The following is a 19668-nucleotide window of genomic DNA, read 5'->3' on the forward strand; positions in this document are numbered from 1 at the left end:
ACAGATCGTGATCCTTCTTCTCTCCCCCACCATTTTTGTAATAATTCGCTCAACACTACATGGAATCTTATATTATACTGTGATTTTGCGAGTCACCTGAAGGACTACAACCTGACTGGTGGCTGGAGCCTCATCCATCTACTTGGCGTTGGTTTGGCTATGATCACTCTTTTTCGCCCGCATCGACTTCTCTTTCTACCGCACTGTTAGCATCGGTTTTTGTAATCATGCCATCAGCTGTGTGTCCATTATGTAATATTTTTACGAGTGCGTCCTGTTTTGATATTCAAGACAACAACTCTCAACTTCCACACTCTTCTACTACATTACACGCAATATTTAACACTACGGGTATAGGACACTGCGAGTATAGGATCCATATCGGCGCCATACTTGACTCCAAATTTTCCAATATACCTGCTCGAGTAAAAGAGACATATATGTACCGTTCAAGTCACCACAATGACACCGGGCGCTGTCGTATAACCCCAAAGAGGCTACCATTGCCGGGTCATGAACTCCATCCAGTCTGCTCTAAAGGGCGCTAAGACTCTCCTATACCCAGCCTGTTCTTCCAATTGTCTGACCCTCCAGGTGTGAACAACTTCGTGGAAGTTGTCCCCAGAATCTCGATCGGGCTCTCCGGACCTAGATCTTCTTCCCTATCCTGCTCTTCCTCTACCATACCTACACATTGTGAGTGAGTTCACGGTTCTGGCTAGATACTGATTAATAACAAATTTTGACATTTATCTCTCCCAAAGCTACTATATCTGACTTGACACGCGCGAATAACTCCGGGGAAGTTGTCCCCGGCGTTTATCGATCAGCATTTCCAATAATGAATCTGCAAACAAACGATCTCAATGAGATCAAAACGGTCACGTACAAAGACTGTCCTTCTGACTGTCTAATACTAGGCTAATATAACCATATAGCAAGCTTGTGGATACCCCCTACAATAGGCCGGAGCGTGAATATATCAAAGCGAATTCAATCAACGTTCATCTGTATCCAGTCTGTTCGTATTGTTACTATAGCGATCTAAAGCCCTCAGCTTACTCAAGTACCACCCCTCCCCTTCCCTTCATCCCTATCCTTCACTTCTTTCACCATACCTACGCATTTCAACAGGGTCAACTGTTCTTTTGCCATTTTCCATCTGTAAGTTCACGGCCTCGGCTAGCTACTGATCAATAACCGGGTTTGACGATTGTTCATCCCATAGTTCGCCATGTCTGATGTTACAAGCGTCAATAAATTTGGAGAGGTCACGACCGGAATTTATAATTTATAAATCCAGCTTCCAAGCCTCAATATGAATGCCGATCATGCACAAAGACTGACCTTCTTACTATGTAATATTCGGCTAACAGAAGCTACGGAATTAATACCAGGATGATATAGTAAAATTTGGTTGGGAAAGTTTCTGAGATGAAGCATATGTATTTGAATTGCACCTACGTGCTTCAAGGGAATCAACTACTCCTTTTCACTATCATATTCTACTTGTCTGCTTCACCTGTGAGTTTATGGTCTCGGCTATCTACCGATCAATAACAAGTCTTGACTTTTATCTATCCCACAGGTACCGTTCAGACCTCACACCTAAAGGTCTGTATTCACGGACATCAATTTACACGCAAGATACAAGATGTGAAGATTATAATGTTCGCAGACTATTTCTTTCACTGTCTGACGTCCGTCTTTAACAGAAGCTATAACATCAATACTAAAATGAAATCTTGTGTCTTGTCCAGGCAAGCATCTATTGGATGAAAGTATAGTATTTTTTTGTGCCATATGTCTATAACAATCTGAAGTCCTCGGTTTGCCCAAGTATTCCCCCTCCTCTTCCCTATCCTTCTGTTCTTCACTTCACCATTAGGATATCCGTTCCATCTATCAGTAAGTTCACGGCCTTAGCTATCTATCAATAACAACTCTTGATGCTAATCTACCACAGATACGATGTCTCAGATAGAGCGTGTGAACAACTTCGGAGAGGTTGTACCGGGGGTTTACAGATCTAGGTCCCCAGACCTGTATATCCTTCCATCCAACCTGATGGATGTCAAGACAATTATGTAGAGACTTTCCTTCCAACTGGCTAATCCGAGGCTAACATAACCGGCATAGTAAGCTCGTTGATACCCCTTACTACAGGGCCGAATGCGAGTACGTTGAAGCAAACTCCATCACTGTTTATCTCTTCCCAATCAAGACGAACAAAGTCTATGAAGCGGATAATGCCTCAAACAAAGACGCCAACCTCGTCATGGAGAAGCTCCTCGATGTGAAAAATCACCCAATCCTCATTCATTGCAACAAAGGAAAAGTAAGTTTTCCCATTTCTAATAATATATGTCTTACGATACTGACTAAATACCCAAATAGCATCGAACTGGCTGTATCATTGGCTGCCTTCGCCGACTCCAGGGATGGGACCTTGTGGATATCATCCAGGAATACCGACTTTATGCCGGTCACAAAGCCAGACCCTTGGATGAGGAGTTCATCAAAAACTACGAGCCCGGAGAGATGAAACAAATTGCTCTCGATGTCAACGTTGCTGCTTGGGGGCGTTAGACGGCTTCAAAGCCCACACTCTCGTGTGCATCTTGGTACGGACACACAATTTTGGGAAAATTTTGGACTACGGAGAAGTTGGTGGATTTGGTGAATTTGGAGGTTCCTTTTGAGTTTTGGATTTTGGACTTGATGACTTGTCGCTTTTGGATTTTGGGGTTTAGCTTTTTGCTTTCAGCGTTTTGTTTACAACAATGCCCCGGCTTGTGACTAAATCAAATTGAAATTTCTCTGGGCATGAGTGCAGGAGCACTGATATGGCCAAGAATAGATTTCCCTGTGCAACATGCATCTTTTAGAAATTACCTAGGCATCGCTAAATTTACTAGAAGAATGATTCAGGGCCTTTGTTGTGGTTCTCTGATTGCGACACCCATGGCAAATAGTGAGGATTTCACGTCTGGGAAGTACTCGTGGACCAATCCACCGTTGGTTAAACTCGTGGAGTCACTAGCAAACATCTAAAACTACTTCTTAACACTCAATCATTTAGAGAGCTATAATCATAATTGATGTGTTATTATATATCAAAGCAAAGATAACATCATATAAAGAATCTAAAGGCCATCAGCTATTATAATGTCCGTATCGAATGCCTCCATGTCTTCTCTAGAATCATAATCCGTCACATAGTTCCCTGCATAATCCACTAATTCACCCTGGTCCGAGAGAAGCATAGTATCGTGACCACCGTATGAAGTATGAGAAGACCCAATTGTTGAGAACAACGTATCAAGGGACGTTTGAGTCGATTCCCCGATGTCTGTGAAGCTTGCCTCGCTGAGATTGTCCAAAAGCTGGCCCTCGGATTCGCTAGTAAATAAATACACGTCGCTTTCTTCATTGTCGTTATGATGTTCTGTTTGGAAGGAGCGACGTAGTCCTAGGTTTCCGTTGTTGGACTGTTGTTGATCCGTAGAAATGAGACGCTCAGGCTCATCTGATCCAGTAATTCCGCTTGATAGACGCTCTGTCAAGAACACTGAAGGACGTCTTTTGATAGGCTTTGTCCTGGGCACATTTTTCTGGAGGACACGCCAAAGTGATGAAAGGAGCGCATTCCTGCAACTTGGAAGTTGAGGCTGTATCGTCAAGTGATCCGTGTGCTGGGAGCGAGTGAGCTCTAACAAGTCTGCTAATTTAGCATTGGTGGATGGATCCTTGTTTCCTGCCAACATTGATGATATGGCTTTCGTAATTATTGGAATTGTCACTCCTCGCTGGTTGATCGCCTAGGTGAAATTAGTACTTCATTTGCATTACTAAGACCAAGAACTCACATCCCGATATCCAGGGTCGAACACTGCAGGATATATATCTGCGAAGCTCTTAGTAGTGTCATGTTGTGAGGCAAGAATCGCGGGATCTTTGATCAAGTTGGAAATGACCAATCTGTGGATTCCAAGGTCGAACAAACAGAAGAGTTCTTCACATGATGGGTCTAATTCATCTCCAGATATGTAAGCCGTCTGTGGTCCAAGAACTTCAGAGGAACCCTTGTTATGCATTGGGTGTAGGAATGCGGATTCTGTTATTCTCTCTAGCACTCCAGGACCGGCGACAACCGATTGAACTTGCCGAAGAAGACCAAGCTCCAACTTGGAACAGTCCTGGGCTTGTGGTACATCGTTTGCCTGAAATCGATACTCCACCTCAATGTCAATTGAAGCCAAGGTAGCAACCGGTACACCGGATGGAGGGCACGCGTCTGGGGGATTGGTCATCGAACTAGGCAAAGCCCGACCCCTTGTGTTTTTCCGTACTCGACACTCTCTATGCAAAGCAAGTTCGAGGCAGTGGAAACCAGTAGTGTCAACGCAATGTTCACGTCTGCCCGTCTTGAGCTCAACGGAGAATCCCAAATCCGACCAGATCTAGACCAAGGAATAGTCAGTTTCCAATTTGGTAAATTCTCTTCCGCACGCACCTCAATATCACAGAGTTTGCTGCTTAGTTTAGAGACGAATATCGCTACTTTATCTCGATCCCAATTTCCTCCGACGAAGAAGCGCAGCTCTAGCTCCGGTGCCTCCGTTATCCACACACTTTCAAGATTTGAGAATTGTGCGAGGTCAATTCGTATTTGGGGAGTTCCATGGCTTGGTGGTTGGGTGAAATGAGCCGATGCGGCCAGATGAAGCTGCAACTTTGAATCTCGGATCCGCAAAGTGGATCGACCCAAATCGAGTGTTTGTGCCATTTTGGAGGGAGTTCATCGCCAAAGCATTATACTGTTCTTTTATAAATTGAGACAATCATTTAAAGGAGCGATTCCAGGGTTAGTGGGGTGTTGAAAGGGGAAAGGAATCGTCGGACCGGATGTGGCTATGACCTACAGTACACCGACGGGGCACATGACTTCCAAGACCCTTTGCCCTAGAAGGCGTGCACCCTATTTTTAAAGAGCAGCTTACTTTCACTGATGATAATATTCAAGACTTTAAGTTTTTGGCGTAAGTTGAGCTGAGAAGCTAGGTTCTTCATATCCATAGATAGATCTTGCTTGGATTGAAGATTGTTGCTCAACCCTGATCATGGCTTGATAGCAACACACCTCAGACTAGCGTAGGTAATCCATTGGCTCCCATCTTCTCTTGTGGTGCCGTAGCGAAGCATTCGGCAGATCTGCTCCATCGCACTGTTCTTCTTCTCCTCGCTATCTAAAATATCCAGCATCTGAGCGCCGATCAGTCTCATAAATCCTTCCAGTCCACCGTTATCAGAGGTGGTCAGCTCCAGCGGTTGTGGATTAAGTTCAATCATCTTAACCTGGAATCCGACGCTCTCAAGGATGCTCTTCATATAGACGTCGGACGGATAAAACCAAGGGCACATAGCCTCCGCTGTCTCAATTGGGACTCCATGGTTGACAAGAGCGAACATAAATGCTGTGACTTTTTCCGGTGCATTTCCATGTCCGCACATCTCGAAGAAGAACGTGCCCCCGGGCTTCATTGATTGAAATATATTTTCCAATGTGGAGATTCGGGTAGATGGGTCTTTCAAGATCCAATGGAATGCAGCATTGGAAGTGCTAAGTTTTATTAGCAAGGTTCCATCAGGAAGTGAAATCACGAATACCAACACTTTATCCCATTTACCATTCATAACTTCTGCATCTTCTTCAAGGTGCCGACAATCAACAACGCGGAAATCCGTGGCCGCTTCACCGTAGTCCAATGTCTTGGCCGTGTTGATCATGGACGGAGAAGAGTCGACGCCCATGACATAATTGACCGACGAAGCAAAGCTGGTGGTAAACTTGCCATCACCACATCCGATATCTAGAACTTTATCCGTCGGATTGAATTCTATGCTTTGGACGAGGGTCTGCAAAATGGGGGACAAAAGAAGCAGCAGCTGCATAGGTCTAAATTTGATCAGCGCATACAATATAAGACAAGAGTTCATGACTACAAACCTCTGTAGACCAATAGTCCTTTACCGGAACTTGTGTCTGTGCCATTTCCAAGGTATCTTCAAAGTTGTATGGATGCTTCGGGCAGGTGGTTAGAATAAAACAAGAGCGCTGAGAGAATGATATACGTTTCATTTATGAATACGTCTATTTCTGATCGACGAATACATGTACCCATGACATGATGTCATGATTCAAATATTCAGCCCATATTCAGCTGTTATCCGGGCCTTGTGTAGATATCTCGCGTAGTTTTACAAGTTCCACTGTGCTGACGTGGTACCCATCGGCAAAAACGGACAAAAATGGATATTTCCAGGGCAGGTTTCAGCTCGCCACAACCCAGTGCCACATAACTCGATGTAGGATGGACCATGGTATTCGTGGATCCCTACTAAGTAATCCAACTAGGCAGATTTTCATATCGACGTAGCAAGCCACATAGAGACATGAATTATACTCTACTATTTGTCTATTTCCATAAGACTCAGAGACAGGGACCATATCTTCGAGGAATGTTCTTGGATTGGCAAGTGGAGGTTCCGCAAACCATAAGAAAGGTTCTAGAATTTCTCTATCTCATGGTAAAATTGCCCACGCTTTATTTAAAGACAAAAGTATGTATGATGTACATATAGATATGTTCCGACATTCGCGTACCTAGCCTACTAGACCCACGACTCACACTCGATAGGTCCCTGCTCGATAACTCTCGGGGATGACTAGCGAGAAGTCCGTGTGGATCGGTAAGTAGCTCCAGTGCTAAATTGCTCTTGATCTGCGAATAGCTTGACATGTCATCCACAAAAGATCTTCAGCTCACGGCGTATTCCGGCTTCGTTCAATCATTATCTCACCGCACTGGCTGCTAGAAGACGCCATGCATAAGCCTAGACACTTTCGGGTCTACTACGTGCATGTTTTTTTCTGAAAATGTACGGAGTCACAGTAGCCAGCCACTCTGTTTGCAGCCCTCGGAAATGACTATGAACCTCCTAGATGACCTGAACTTCGCAACCGCCTGCCGGGTTGCGTTTGCTGGGTTCCTCCGCCTCGGAGAATTCACCTATAAAGCAGACGACCTCGGCACACATTCTATCCTCTTAGCAGCAAAGCTAACGCGCTCTGACGTCATATTCTCGTCCTCGTTACACCATGTGCAACTCACGCTCAAGTGGAGTAAAATGGACCGTCGCCACGAATGGGTGCAAATCATTCTTGCAAAAACAGGAGACGGAGCGTGCCCGGTGAACGCGCCTCAGAAGCTGCTAGAGGACCAGAGGCCCCGTTGTTCTCCTTCCATAGAAAGCCATTCAGTTGCAACAATTTTCTCTCTGCCTTATCTACTAAGCTGAGAGCCCTTGGGTTAAAGGCGAACGGATACCCGCGCCACAGTTTTCGGAAGGGTGCGGCTCAATATGCGCACGATAGTGGGATTCTCGATGACTAGATTCAGGTTCTCGGAAGATGGACCTCAGACGCATTCAGTATGTATTTCACGACGAACGCGTCGGTCTTGTACAAACTCAAACACCAGCTTCAGACAGGCTAGCCGGCTCCACTGTCTCTACTAGTTCCACCACAGTTCCCTCGACCATCCTAGTTTGGCCCGGGTCATTTGGGCTCTATCTGACGCCACGGTCTAATGCGTTTTCGTATAAGACCACAACGACAGGTGACCCGTTACAGCCAAACTACACGCACCTTGTCCCTCCAGACTGCGTGAGGTCACCAGTAAAACATTCCAATTTGTCTAGATCTGAACATAGAGAGTTGGAATAAGGCTTTGGACAACTCGTAATTGGAATTGAAAGCTACTATCTCCAATAAATTCAAACCACAGGAGGCCCGTCCGTTTGTCAATAAGATTTATGGACGGGGCTGATCACTGTATAGAACAGATCAACAATGAAATCCATTCAAACTGACGAAGGCAACGAATTTCACAGCTCGATTATTCTTGTTCTCTCCCCCCTGCTTCACTCTTCTGACTCAAATAGTCAAGAGTTTGATGTCATCTTTAAAATTGCCATCAAACTTCACTTTCACGTCATAGTGAAGCCACACTTCTGTGCTGTATATCAGCAAATTAAATAGATATAAGGGCAGGAAGGGTTATTTAGAATTGACTGTACCGTTTCCATTATCTAGATAAAGACGGATCTCTCCTTCTGCGAGGAAGAGGTCAATCTTTCCCACAACGCCGTCTTTCAAATTGCCATAAAGGTTGAGGATATGTGCCCCAAACACTTCAACCCTAACACCCACTTCCAAACTGCTAACATCGATGTAGCCAATGATCTGAAAAGTCAGTATATGATGGAATTTAGGGAATCTGCAAACTTTCCTTGACCGGCCCGAAGGAGAAATCAATGCTCTGAGTACTTTTGGCGCTAGTAGGAGGAACTACGGGCAGTGAATTGACAGATGGAATTTGCGTGGCGCTGAAGATAGTTGGCTCTCCCTCCCTCTTTTCTTCCTGTGTCACGGAGACAACAAAACCTAGTTGAGTTAGCTAGGATCAATCATAAGGTAGTCATGCATACCGGCGCGGACTTCGTCAACTGGCGGCGACATTGTCTGTTATCAATGGTATTGTAACTGGGTTTTAGAAGTATCGGATGATCTTTGCCCTGGTGATTTCTAGCTATTGAGAAGAATCTTTACCCATATTTATAGTCCGACATAGCCCGTTAGTTATCGGCGAACATAAGCAACGTTCAGTAATAAATAACAAGGCGTGACTTTCGAGTCTACGCATAAACCTAACACATATGTCACCTTACTCTAAAAAGCTTAAGCCTTTTATCTAGAATTTGTGATCTAGACCATGACGAGTTCTAGGCCTCGACCATAAAGATGCCGAAAGCAGCTATTATCCCATCCGAATCTACCGTTAACTTATAGAGTCAAATAACAAACTTTAGGATCGGAGAACCATAGTTCATCTCATACCTGGCTTATTAACGTATAGGTTGCATTGTCATTTATGAAGACGTAACTATCGTGATTGACACAAAGCCTGATTCGTTTGCAGGTGACTTGGAAAAACTGGTAGAAGCGGAAAATCTTGTAAACCAACCATTTCTTCTTAGTTGTACCAGTCCCGACGTCTACACCAAAGTCTGGGGGTTTGCAGATTATTTTAATGCACGCTCGGAGGATTCAGCCCCCTCTCAAGCGCGCAATCTAGGAAGAGTTCACTATGCACATGCAGTCATAGACAATTGCGGGTGTAAGAATAATGAGCATACACAAATGGTATTGTCAGAGTCTTCTTTTACGCAGAACAAAGTACCCTGGATTGTACCAAAAACGGTGGAGTTGTTGCTTACCTAGGTACTCTGTGTCATTTTTAAATTTAGTCCCGATCAATAAATCGGTCAAATAGCTAAGACAGATTGACTTTAACTAAGGTTTGTGGCTGCGGCCGAAACCTTAACTTTGCGGGAGCACACTCAAGGGTGCAAAAGATTGACGAGCGTGTGATGACTCTCAAATCGTTTCCTTCCGCTACGCTCACAGTTAGATTTCTTTTTGAAGACAAACACCATTATTTGTGGCTTGCTTGCTACAGAGTAACTAATGATACTAAGACTACTAAAGGTGAGAATAAGCGAATAAGAAACAACAGTGCATCCGATAGCAAACAAAGAACTTATACGGCCTATTTACAGCATAAGAAGAATGAATAAGCAATAGATATGTTGGAAGGGATTTTAGAAGAGACTTACGTCAGAGAATTCAAGACTACGTGGGCACGAGCGTACGATCGGGAACCTTCACTGCGCTTGCAGATATTTCTGTTTGCTAGACAAAGATCTTTTTTTGTAGCTTACTTGCTACAGACTACCGAAAGATTCTGAAATTTACAAAGTATTGAATATATTATAAGAAACAATATCTCAACGCAATTTTCACGATAGCGAACGGAGAACCTAGAGGAGACGGGTCCAGCTTGAATACCTGCCTACAATCTGATAGGCAGTTTATCTGCACCAGACCAGCGTCTCATAGCGGTTTTTCCTTCCGCCCACCCTAATTGGCCGTGGCTATAGTCCCTAATATACAACAAATAATCCATGTTTTCCTCTTCAGGATCCTTCGAAGCCCGACCAAGAACCACCCGCAGGTCTAACAACTTTCCCACATCAGTGGCGCTCCATAATAAGCTGCGTCTTTAGCGAGTCCTGTGCAAGAAACCAATCCTTACTCTGCAAGTATGCGACTAAGTTAGCAAATTAAGTATCTGAGACATCTGTTTTCAGCTAACATCAAGTGATTATACCCTATTTATGAAACAGCCTATGGTTACACAGATATCGAAAAGCGCCGATACTATCGATATCCTGACTGGCCTGAGCTTCGTCCCGCCTGATGGCATTCGGGTAACACTAGAATGCATAACGTCATATAGCATTATAATGCTATAGTGTTACTATGAACTCCACATCATTAGCACCTCGTACCAGTATCGTGTGCTGCTAAGAATTATGCGTACCAAGAGACCTGGTTGTGTCTGGCATAGCTCACGAAATCAAAATAAGCTTTAGTCATTGGCATCTAGGCATTGGGAGTATCTACTTTTGACGACAAACAAAGTTTAGTTTAATTCAACGGCATGGATCTTCCCACGCGGACCCGCTTTTTATCCGCAAACGGTGCCCGCCCGGATAGGGCGAAGCCTAGATCATGGCACCTGTGATGGAATCGAATGCACAACCAGGGAAGAAGACCGTGAATGCTTGGAACTTATCATCACGACCTAAATCGTGATGATCTGGTCTAATCTAGGGGCAAGTTCAAGTGACTTTCTGACCTAATGACTAAATGTGATTAACATCAAATTTTGTTTTATATCTCAAGTATAAACGATTGTATACGTTGATTGTTTTGTGGGTTCCTGTCTACAGGATCTGGAATTTTATCGATCCCGTAATACTATTTAGTCAGTAGTTAGTCAATATTTACCGCAAGCAGGTATAGAAGTTGAAATTCTCATTTCTTTCATCTAGATTATCTTTGTTGTGACTAGCCGGTTGGTAATCAAGTAACCGTGGAGCAGTGTCTGGTGCTACCGATCCTTTACTTGCCCTCTATGCCCCATTCTGTAACATTTAAGTTTTCAATTCCAACCAGGCCTATTCGTTATGCTGGTGGCTAGAAATCTAGGCTGACGATGACATGGTCGAGAACCTAAATGCTATCAGAGGGATCCGGACATCCCCTATATCTATAAATTATTCCTCTTTCGCCCTAGAAATCCGGCATCCCAAGCCCATATTCTAGTATCGAACAAGTTCATAACCCATACAATTATCCAACTAACCTCAATCACCCCTTGAAGAGGCAGTTATGTCTGTTAATACGAAAACCTTTTCCACAGATTTATATGGCGAACATCAAGGCCGACATCCTTCTATGGACGACCTCAAGAATTCACTCTCAGAACGCGTTAAATTGGCCCTTGTGAAGCTTATTTCTGAGCGCCCTGGCACCACTTACGTGGATTATGATGGCCGAACTGCAACTGTGGCGGCACATGGAAAGCTATACGATAGTGTGTCAGCTGAAGAACTCACCTTTGGCCCTGATGGTTCTAATTCTTCAAATGGACGTTGGAAAGGCTGGACTACGGCTCATTTAAAAGCCGATTTTCATTTTGAGGATATTTGGTCTTATTTCAGTCTATCTGTTTGAGATATCCAGAAGCTCTACTTTGGTGGCTTAAAAGCAGGTAACAAACCGCGGAGAAAAGTAGTTTTTTTTACGTAAATAATAAAAACTGGGAACTCTAATGTGATTTATATGCGCGCTATCTACAGTTCTTCCGGAAATTGTTGTTGGGATCAACCGAGAAGCTATGACATTTACGGGATAACAAATGGTGATCAGAAATGTATGGTATTCACCAGGTAAAGTTATATTAAGAAGTGTTATCTATCCCTCTCTTCCTTAAGTCTGAACTCCTCTTTATACCCGCCAAAATGCATTGAAACTAACAAGATCAATAAAGGAGTGATGTAAGAGAGAGACAACAAAATGTCATGTATAGCTGCCAGTATGGATAGATGGATAATTACATTTACCGAGACGCCTTGCAGGAGTTGGATCCCAGATCATGGGTAGCCTGCCAAAATCACACCGAATTGTCATAACAAGATGTTTAAACAGTAGGGGCTGTTGGTATCTAATGTTCGTGGTCAGGAAAAAATAATGAGGGCCATCAGTTGATTGGGGCTGGAAGAACGCGGTCGATTTAGATGGCCGACTTCAAGGCTCTCATTTTTTTTATTAGTTGTCATTCTCACACAACCCTAAATCTAGAGATGAAAATTTAGGGCAAAAATGGCCTCTAATCCGACCTCTTAATCGAGAATCTATCTGTGATCTGGCTGAGAAAATTACTGACTACATTCCCGATAGCTAGCAGCCCGATACAGTTCGCGGTCCATCACCACCCTTCTGCCAGACAAAAGGGAAAATATCAGGCTACGACTATACCTCCACGAGTGTGGTTGGCCTATAAAGCACGAATGCTTAGCGCCCATCATGGCCAGCACGGGAGCGTAAGTATGCCAAGTGCCAAGCCTTCCGCGGAAGCAATGGGGTTGGGATCCGAAAGCCGGTTCACGCAAACAGTTCGCTGGGTCTAAAATCCTTCGGTTATGAGATCATTTTGACTGTCTTAGTCACATGCCAATTTCGCGAAATGTTCGACATATCCGGACGCAATAGCAATCACTGACTCTTTAAGAACTGTTGCTCGCTGCTATCAAATTCCCCCAACTTGAACAGACAATAATTTATAAAGAAATCTCTACGAGGGAAAGCCGTTGATCCCTTAGAACCGCACCACTGCGGTCTGGTCCAGTATTGCGGTCCTACAAACAAGGCAAACGTAGAACACCCCGTGATATGTATATTTTATGCAGATTCCGCCAGTATTTGAGTATTTCACTTTCAACACATAGGTTATAGCCATATGTTTATATATCACTATTTTTTGCTGAAAAGGCTAATTTTTGGACAATTTCTTAATGCGTTAATACTTATGCGTCTAATCTAATTATATAAAAAATCTGCATCTTCTCTTATCCTTTTTGGAACACGCCCTAATGAGCACCTCTGTGTGCTACTTCCCCCTTGTAGGTGGCTGTTATTAGGTAGAGGAATCTCTTCATCATCCAGCCCAATCAGCTGATCCTCAGTAGCTCTTCTTTTTCCCAACACTCGTAAACCATGCCATTGAGCGGTAGGAAGTTCGATCCCGGATAGACCTTCTTCCTCCTCCTCATAATCATCCCTGATAGGATCAAACTCATCCATGGATCCTCTTTGTACCCGTTGACGCGCACGTGGTAAACCGTTGTTATCTCTTATCGTGCCAAATAAATCCTTATCGATAAGCTATCACGTGTGGCCCCCATCCAGGTGGCCTGAAAGTAACTGTAGCACTTTCAACTATCTAAGGTCAGCGATGCCAGGGGATGAGTTGTCAAAGGATCACCTGTATGCCCAGAATGGCCAGGATGAACATGAAGCTCAATCACTCCTGTCTACCTCAAGTGAGGAGCACGATTTAGCTTTCCACCCGGAACCCCTTCCGTCGCCGATCCTCCCGAGTAACGCGACAAATGGCAAATGCCACTCCGCAATCTCTCAACCTACGGCCGATGGAAAGCGCCGCACACCGCGCACCATGAATCGAGTTCGATTTAACCTGGAGGAAGAGCTCGAAGACCCCAATCGCATTTCCATTGAGCGTGCTCTCAGCCCAGACGACAGTCCGGATGACACACTGTGGTTGGAGGATGAGGACTATGAACTTGAAAATGGGGGCCCAGGAACACATCACAGTGGACAATCAATCCCTCTTCTCACAAATATTGAAGCGCCTAGTGTGACACTTGCGACATCAGACGATTTCTTCCCCGAAGACCATCTCGAAGATGCGCGGCCGCGGAGTGGGATGAAAATGGCGTTCATGAACATGGCCAACAGTATTATCGGGGCTGGAATCATTGGGCAACCTTACGCGCTTCGCCAGGCAGGTATGACGGTGGGGATTATGCTGTTGACTGCCTTGACCATCACAGTGGATTGGACCATTCGATTGATTGTGATCAACTCTAAGTTGAGTGGGGCGGATTCTTTCCAGGCGACTATGCAACATTGCTTCGGGAAAAGCGGTCTCATCGCGATCTCGGTTGCGCAGTGGGCATTTGCATTCGGCGGGATGGTCGCATTCTGTATTATTGTTGGTGATACTATTCCACACGTCCTAGGCGCTTTGTTTCCATCTCTTCAGGATATGTCCTTCCTATGGCTCCTCACGGATCGCCGGGCCGTTATCGTTATCTTTGTTTTGGTTGTTTCATACCCATTGTCTTTGTATAGAGACATTGCCAAGGTCAGATCTTTTTTCTCCCATACTAGTTATCAAAGACTAACGGTCAGGTAGCTGGCGAAAGCATCCGCCTTAGCATTGATTAGCATGGTAGTCATTGTCGTCACGGTCATCACCCAAGGCTTCCGGGTCCCGCCTGAATCGCGTGGCGAGATTAAAAGCCACCTCATATTCAACACTGGCTTTTTTCAAGCTGTCGGGGTCATTTCCTTTGGTAAGTTTTAGCTGTCCCTGTCAATAGTTCAAAAAAACCTGCTAACAATTTTCAGCTTTTGTTTGTCGTATGTTCCTTTTTATCCTCCTGATATCACAATCGCTAATTTCCACAGACCACAACAGTCTTCTGATCTACGGCTCATTGAAAAGGCCGACACTCGACCGCTTCACCCGGGTCACACATTACTCGACAGGAATATCTTTAGTGATGTGTCTAGCAATGGGCATCGCAGGGTTCCTGTCCTTCGGGTCTAAAACGCAGGGCAACGTTCTGAACAACTTCCCATCAGACAATATTGTCGTCAACATCGCACGATTGTACACTTTCCCCATTGATTCTGATATTTAGTTTCTTGGCTGACTTGACTAGTTGCTTTGGCTTGAACATGTTGACTACACTACCGCTTGAGGCATTTGTCTGTCGTTCCGTCATGATAACCTACTACTTCCCCGATGAGCCGCACAACACCGTTCGGCATGTTATCTTCACAACGGCGCTGGTGGTGACTTCGATGGTGTTGTCCTTGATAACCTGTGATCTGGGAAGTGTGTTTGAGCTCATTGGCGCGACCAGTGCTGCTGCTCTAGCCTATATATTCCCTCCTCTCTGTTACATCAAACTTAGCAGTGCTACGCGGCGAGAAAAGATCCCGGCGTATCTATGCATCTGCTTTGGGGTGCTTGTGATGGGTGTTAGTCTAGTGCAGGCGGTCATCAAGATCATTCGAAGTAAGTCTACCCCGGGAAATGGCTCTCATTGGACTCAATTGAATGGCTATTTGGTCGCACCCTCAACACAGGCACTAACATTCAAATTTGTCTTTGCAGATGACGGCGAGGCTCATAGTTGCAGTGCACCCTAGACGGGGTTATCGAGGAATTTCCACAGATGGCGGCGGTTTCCACTCCCAGGGTGCCCGAGAAGTCCCTTGGAGCCGTGTTGCTATGTACATATTTACCCACTTTGAACAAATATATGTTGTGTATAATACGCTACAATAATCCCATTCGCAAATTGCTATATGCTGGTGTTTATGTAGGAGTGAATTGCGATGTCTCAGGATAGGTAGCGGGCACTTCAACGGTGACTGTGTGCCTATGTAGGCAGGTAGTGTGTAGATATACCCTGAAGTTAAACCAAGTACGGCGAAGAACACCCTCCTCGTGCCAGCGATTGGCCGCATGCGCTTCCCAACTTCGGCTTCGCGGCCCGTCTGCCTCGTTTCTCGTCTTCTACAACTTGTACAACTCCGCTCACTCTTTACATCCCCAAACTCCACGATTTTTATCAATGGCTCTCTGACATCCACGGGTATATCTATAGGGCTTCACTATCACGTGGACGTTTTCACCTGTCCTAAAATGACTCGCACGTGGACATGTCAGTCCCCAAGGCCAAAATACCTCGATGGAAGGTGCGACGGACAAGTCGCGACCTTGGAAACGCAGTATACAGCATTGCCCCTACCAAATTCCAATTGTTTGCGTATTCACAGACGCGTCACGTCTTTGATCCCAACTGATCCTGATTGTTCATTTATTTATCCTCTTCCCATCTTCTCTCTTTCTTCCTTCTATAACTACTCTCTCTCCCGTTTTTCTCTCTCGCTTAGTCCACTCTGGTTTGAGACGCCATAGTGGTTCTCACAGTCCTTGTATCTGGTAAACCCTCTGCAAGTTGACCATCTCTGTCTCCTTCACTTTCCAGAGTTTCAAGTCCACAGAGTATCCCCCTTTGTCGTCTGTCCCTTTGGGACCTTGCGTGTGCTTTTTAAAGTATCTTTTCATTTGCCCTTCCTTCGAGGGGCCATTACTTCTGAGCTAACCTCCCACCTCCCTCCTCTCACTCCCCCCTCACCCTTCGTGCTTTGGCCAGCCAAAGCAAAGTCCCGACCCGGTGACACGTTGAAAACTACGTGCCAGATAACCGCATCTATTATCCTCATATTACTGTTCTCGGCGCTTCACCCGCCACGGGAAGCGCACCAGCAAGATGAGTGAATCCGCAGAGCAGCTCCGCAAGATGCAGATTCTTCAAATGGTGATATCCAGCCCCACCCACTTCTTCGTGGACCTTTCTAACCAGCGGCATCAACAGGCGGACCTAGGAACCGCTCGGCGTGAAATGATTTCGACCGCCGATATCAAGACTCAGGCTCGCTCACAGCTTGTTGACATTGAATCCAAGCGACTTATGGATCAGAGAGATGAAGCTCAATTGAGCAAATGGGCAAGTAAGTGCCAAATAAGAAAACACTCCTGTGCCCCTTTGACTTTGTACTAACTTGATTTTGTTTCAGACTTGCACACTGAGATTGGAGACACTCACGGCATGGAAGACCTCGACGACATAAATTCTGGCCAGTCCCACCGCGCTACTTTGCATGCCATGTTGCATGCCAATGGAAGTCAGCCACGAACCTATGCCAATCACCCTTACCCACCTCCATCTGCAGGTCGCGGAGGTGGTGTCATGGGAAAGAGAGGACGAGGTGGTTTTGTCCCCCCTCCCCCTATGGGACCTGCTGATCTTCCTCAGGCTTTTGCAAGGTAAGAAGTTGATTTACTCCGACCTTGAAAACATCTTAATTGACGAGAGAGAAATCACAGAGCCACATTTCGTGGAAATGTTGGTCGCCCAGGACGTCTGGGACCGCGCGGTCGCTCGACTACAATGTCGGCCAGCATTCACTTGGACCCTGCGTTAAACTACAACAACAACGAAATCGATCCTCACGAACGAAGGGGACGTGGACGTGGCAAGGGCAGGGGCAGGGGCAGGGGCAACGCCCAGGAGCAGGCCCATGGTACGTTTTGATGACCAGCACAGAAAGAGAGCACAGCTGACAACGTTCTTAGTTCCGTCCACCCCTAGCAGACTCAAGCGGCCGCCTCCAGGGTGGGTGATTATACTTCTTTTGGTGAAGCTTCTATGTTAACTTCTTGACCAGTGTAAACTTCGCAGCAAGAATCTCCGAGCCAGGAGAATTTATGTCCTTATTTCAGTCTCGCCGAGCGACTGAAACATACGAGAAATCTAGCAACACAATTGTCTCTGCTCCAATGCAGAAGGCTGCATCTGCACAGAAGTCTATTCCGTCAATCGAGCAAAATATCAAAATCCCTCTGAGTGGTACACCCAAGAGCAAGACGACGCCATCTCGTGCTGTTGCCACCGCAGCCAAGATTTCCCAGCCCCAAATGGGACCCTATGTAGTGGAAACACCCCTTTCAACTCGTGTTGTTCCTCTTGATCAGACTGCATCTTTCAAACCCCGCAAGGTCCAGCCTGATACACCCAAATCTCCTCAGCCACATAACAACCCCCCTCCAGTAGAAGCAACCCCACCATCATCTCATTCTGTCTCCATACAACGAAGTGCCAAGTCTAAAAGACTGAAAGACATAGCGACAGGCTCCAGGGCTCCTTATCCACCAGTGGTCGCAATCGCCGTGAATGACATTCAATGGAAGGTTTCGCCCGGCGAAGAGCCACGAAAGAAGGGCACGGCTCCTTTGAGCAAATCAGTAGTCTCATCTGAAAGCTACATGCCCCTCGCCGAGTCTAAGAAGTCACCCGTCAGCAAGGTCGGCGGAATCAAAGACAACAAGCAGAATGTTCCTCCTGATAGCCAGAAGGGGAAAACCATGCAGCAAGCCCAGCAGTCTCAAGATCTTCTCGGCGATGATGATTCTCCCGTTAATGCAGCAGCGAAAGCCCCTCACACTTTGAAAGCAGTGGCCATCCAGAGTCCAGGGACTGCCGAATTGGCAGGTCTTAAGTTTGCCGAGAAAGCCAGGGGCTCAGTGCGTGTCAAGAGTATTGACGAAGTCATTGCTCCCAAAACAACGAGCAATGAGGCCCCAGAGGCGCAAGCTCGCCGCGATAATCAGAGTCAAGAACTTGACGGTTTTGGAACCTATGGTCCGCAGATTATTGAAGAGCTTCGCGACATCCGCAGAGACATTCGTTCGCCCCAAGACCTAGCCACTACCCGTGATATCGAACGAATACTTGAATCTAAATTGCTCCAGCTAGTCCCTACGGCATATGCACCGCCGCCTGCAGCACCTATAGCCTCAGATATAGAGAACCGGCTGGGTAATCTGGTGGCACTTGTGGAATACCTTTCAGCATCGCAACATGGGACTAACACTGCTGAAGTTCCCTCGGCTGCCCGGCGCGACCTTACCCCCTTTGAGGGGCACAGATCGCCGCCCCCACCTTCTTCCAGTTCAAACTCACCCCCGTCTGCTGATAAACGCGCGCACAAGGTACGTGTGCCCGGCCTCTCGCCAACCAGGAGTGAGAGTTCCGACATTATTTCGCACTTCGAATCACTTCAGGTCTCAGACAAATTGGTTGCACCCCTCCAGCCGCAACGTGTGATCCCTGTTCCAAAACTTCGTCCGCTGGATATCCCAAAGAAGAGCACTACCTCTGATGCGTCTGTTCAGGTTACTCCCGCCATGGTGTCACGTTCAAAGGAGGAAATGAAAAGGCCACGGACTCTTAACGATTCGATCTTTGCAGGACCTGTAGGCCCTGTCACTTCCAATTCTAACGTTTTTGGGCCTAATGCGGTGCTATCACAGACCACGACTCGGGGGTTGAGCGCGAATCATCCTAACATCCCCAAGCAACAGGATGCTCAGTCAGCCGGTGTTCGTACAATCGGCCCTGCACCATACAAACCCCGTGTTATTGGACCTGCCCCTTCTCCATATGAGCAAACTACATTGCGCGATGTTTCAGCAGCCCACGTTCGTACTGTTTCCGTCCAGCGCGTCAACACTGAGAATCGGCCCTCATTGAATGTTACAAACCGTGCTTCGAGCTCCATGAGTCAATCCAGTGATCCAGCGTCCCACCAAGCTCCGGGTCGACTGTTCTCGATGCCTGACCCTGCAAAAATTCTCCAGCCCAAAGCGAGGACTACTGGTTCATTCCCTTCCAACCCATCTCGCCGCTAGTCAACAGCATACAAGTTCCAGAGTCTGAGTTTCAGTGGATTTCTTCTTCTGCTGGCCTCAG

General features: G+C 46.0%; 6 protein-coding genes across 6 annotated transcripts; 4 read left to right on the forward strand and 2 right to left on the reverse strand.

The window, feature by feature from the left end:
* Nucleotides 1-1971: 1971 nt before the first annotated feature.
* Nucleotides 1972-2589, forward strand: yphA (tyrosine phosphatase family protein; the record flags this gene model as incomplete). The annotated part of the gene is made up of 3 exons (XM_016743052.1): nucleotides 1972-2087; nucleotides 2140-2338; nucleotides 2398-2589. 3 exons carry the CDS (start codon nucleotides 1972-1974, stop codon nucleotides 2587-2589), a joined length of 507 nt encoding a protein of 168 aa, XP_016595774.1.
* Nucleotides 2590-3146: 557 nt separating this feature from the next.
* PEX2_057790 (class I SAM-dependent methyltransferase) lies at nucleotides 3147-6055 on the reverse strand (the record flags this gene model as incomplete). The annotated part of the gene is made up of 6 exons (XM_016743053.1): nucleotides 3147-3821; nucleotides 3870-4463; nucleotides 4517-4688; nucleotides 5144-5623; nucleotides 5675-5949; nucleotides 6011-6055. 6 exons carry the CDS (start codon nucleotides 6053-6055, stop codon nucleotides 3147-3149), a joined length of 2241 nt encoding a protein of 746 aa, XP_016595775.1.
* Nucleotides 6056-7208: 1153 nt separating this feature from the next.
* On the forward strand, nucleotides 7209-7457 carry PEX2_057800 (Integrase-like, catalytic core; the record flags this gene model as incomplete). Its single annotated transcript, XM_016743054.1, has 1 exon — nucleotides 7209-7457. The coding sequence occupies one exon, from the start codon at nucleotides 7209-7211 to the stop codon at nucleotides 7455-7457; it is 249 nt and encodes an 82-aa protein (XP_016595776.1).
* Nucleotides 7458-7999: 542 nt separating this feature from the next.
* On the reverse strand, nucleotides 8000-8584 carry PEX2_057810 (uncharacterized protein; the record flags this gene model as incomplete). The annotated part of the gene is made up of 4 exons (XM_016743055.1): nucleotides 8000-8076; nucleotides 8143-8308; nucleotides 8361-8509; nucleotides 8554-8584. The coding sequence occupies 4 exons, from the start codon at nucleotides 8582-8584 to the stop codon at nucleotides 8000-8002; spliced, it is 423 nt and encodes a 140-aa protein (XP_016595777.1).
* Nucleotides 8585-13487: 4903 nt separating this feature from the next.
* On the forward strand, nucleotides 13488-15496 carry PEX2_057820 (putative amino acid transporter; the record flags this gene model as incomplete). The annotated part of the gene is made up of 6 exons (XM_016743056.1): nucleotides 13488-14061; nucleotides 14107-14420; nucleotides 14472-14631; nucleotides 14687-14698; nucleotides 14747-14951; nucleotides 15004-15496. 6 exons carry the CDS (start codon nucleotides 13488-13490, stop codon nucleotides 15494-15496), a joined length of 1758 nt encoding a protein of 585 aa, XP_016595778.1.
* A 1130-nt stretch (nucleotides 15497-16626) lies between these two features.
* PEX2_057830 (uncharacterized protein) lies at nucleotides 16627-19607 on the forward strand (the record flags this gene model as incomplete). The annotated part of the gene is made up of 5 exons (XM_016743057.1): nucleotides 16627-16867; nucleotides 16934-17183; nucleotides 17319-17440; nucleotides 17493-17532; nucleotides 17585-19607. The coding sequence occupies 5 exons, from the start codon at nucleotides 16627-16629 to the stop codon at nucleotides 19605-19607; spliced, it is 2676 nt and encodes an 891-aa protein (XP_016595779.1).
* Nucleotides 19608-19668: the final 61 nt, after the last annotated feature.

Source organism: Penicillium expansum, assembly GCF_000769745.1.
Source record: "Penicillium expansum strain MD-8 chromosome Unknown contig190, whole genome shotgun sequence".
Classification (NCBI taxonomy): Eukaryota; Fungi; Ascomycota; class Eurotiomycetes; order Eurotiales; family Aspergillaceae; genus Penicillium; species Penicillium expansum.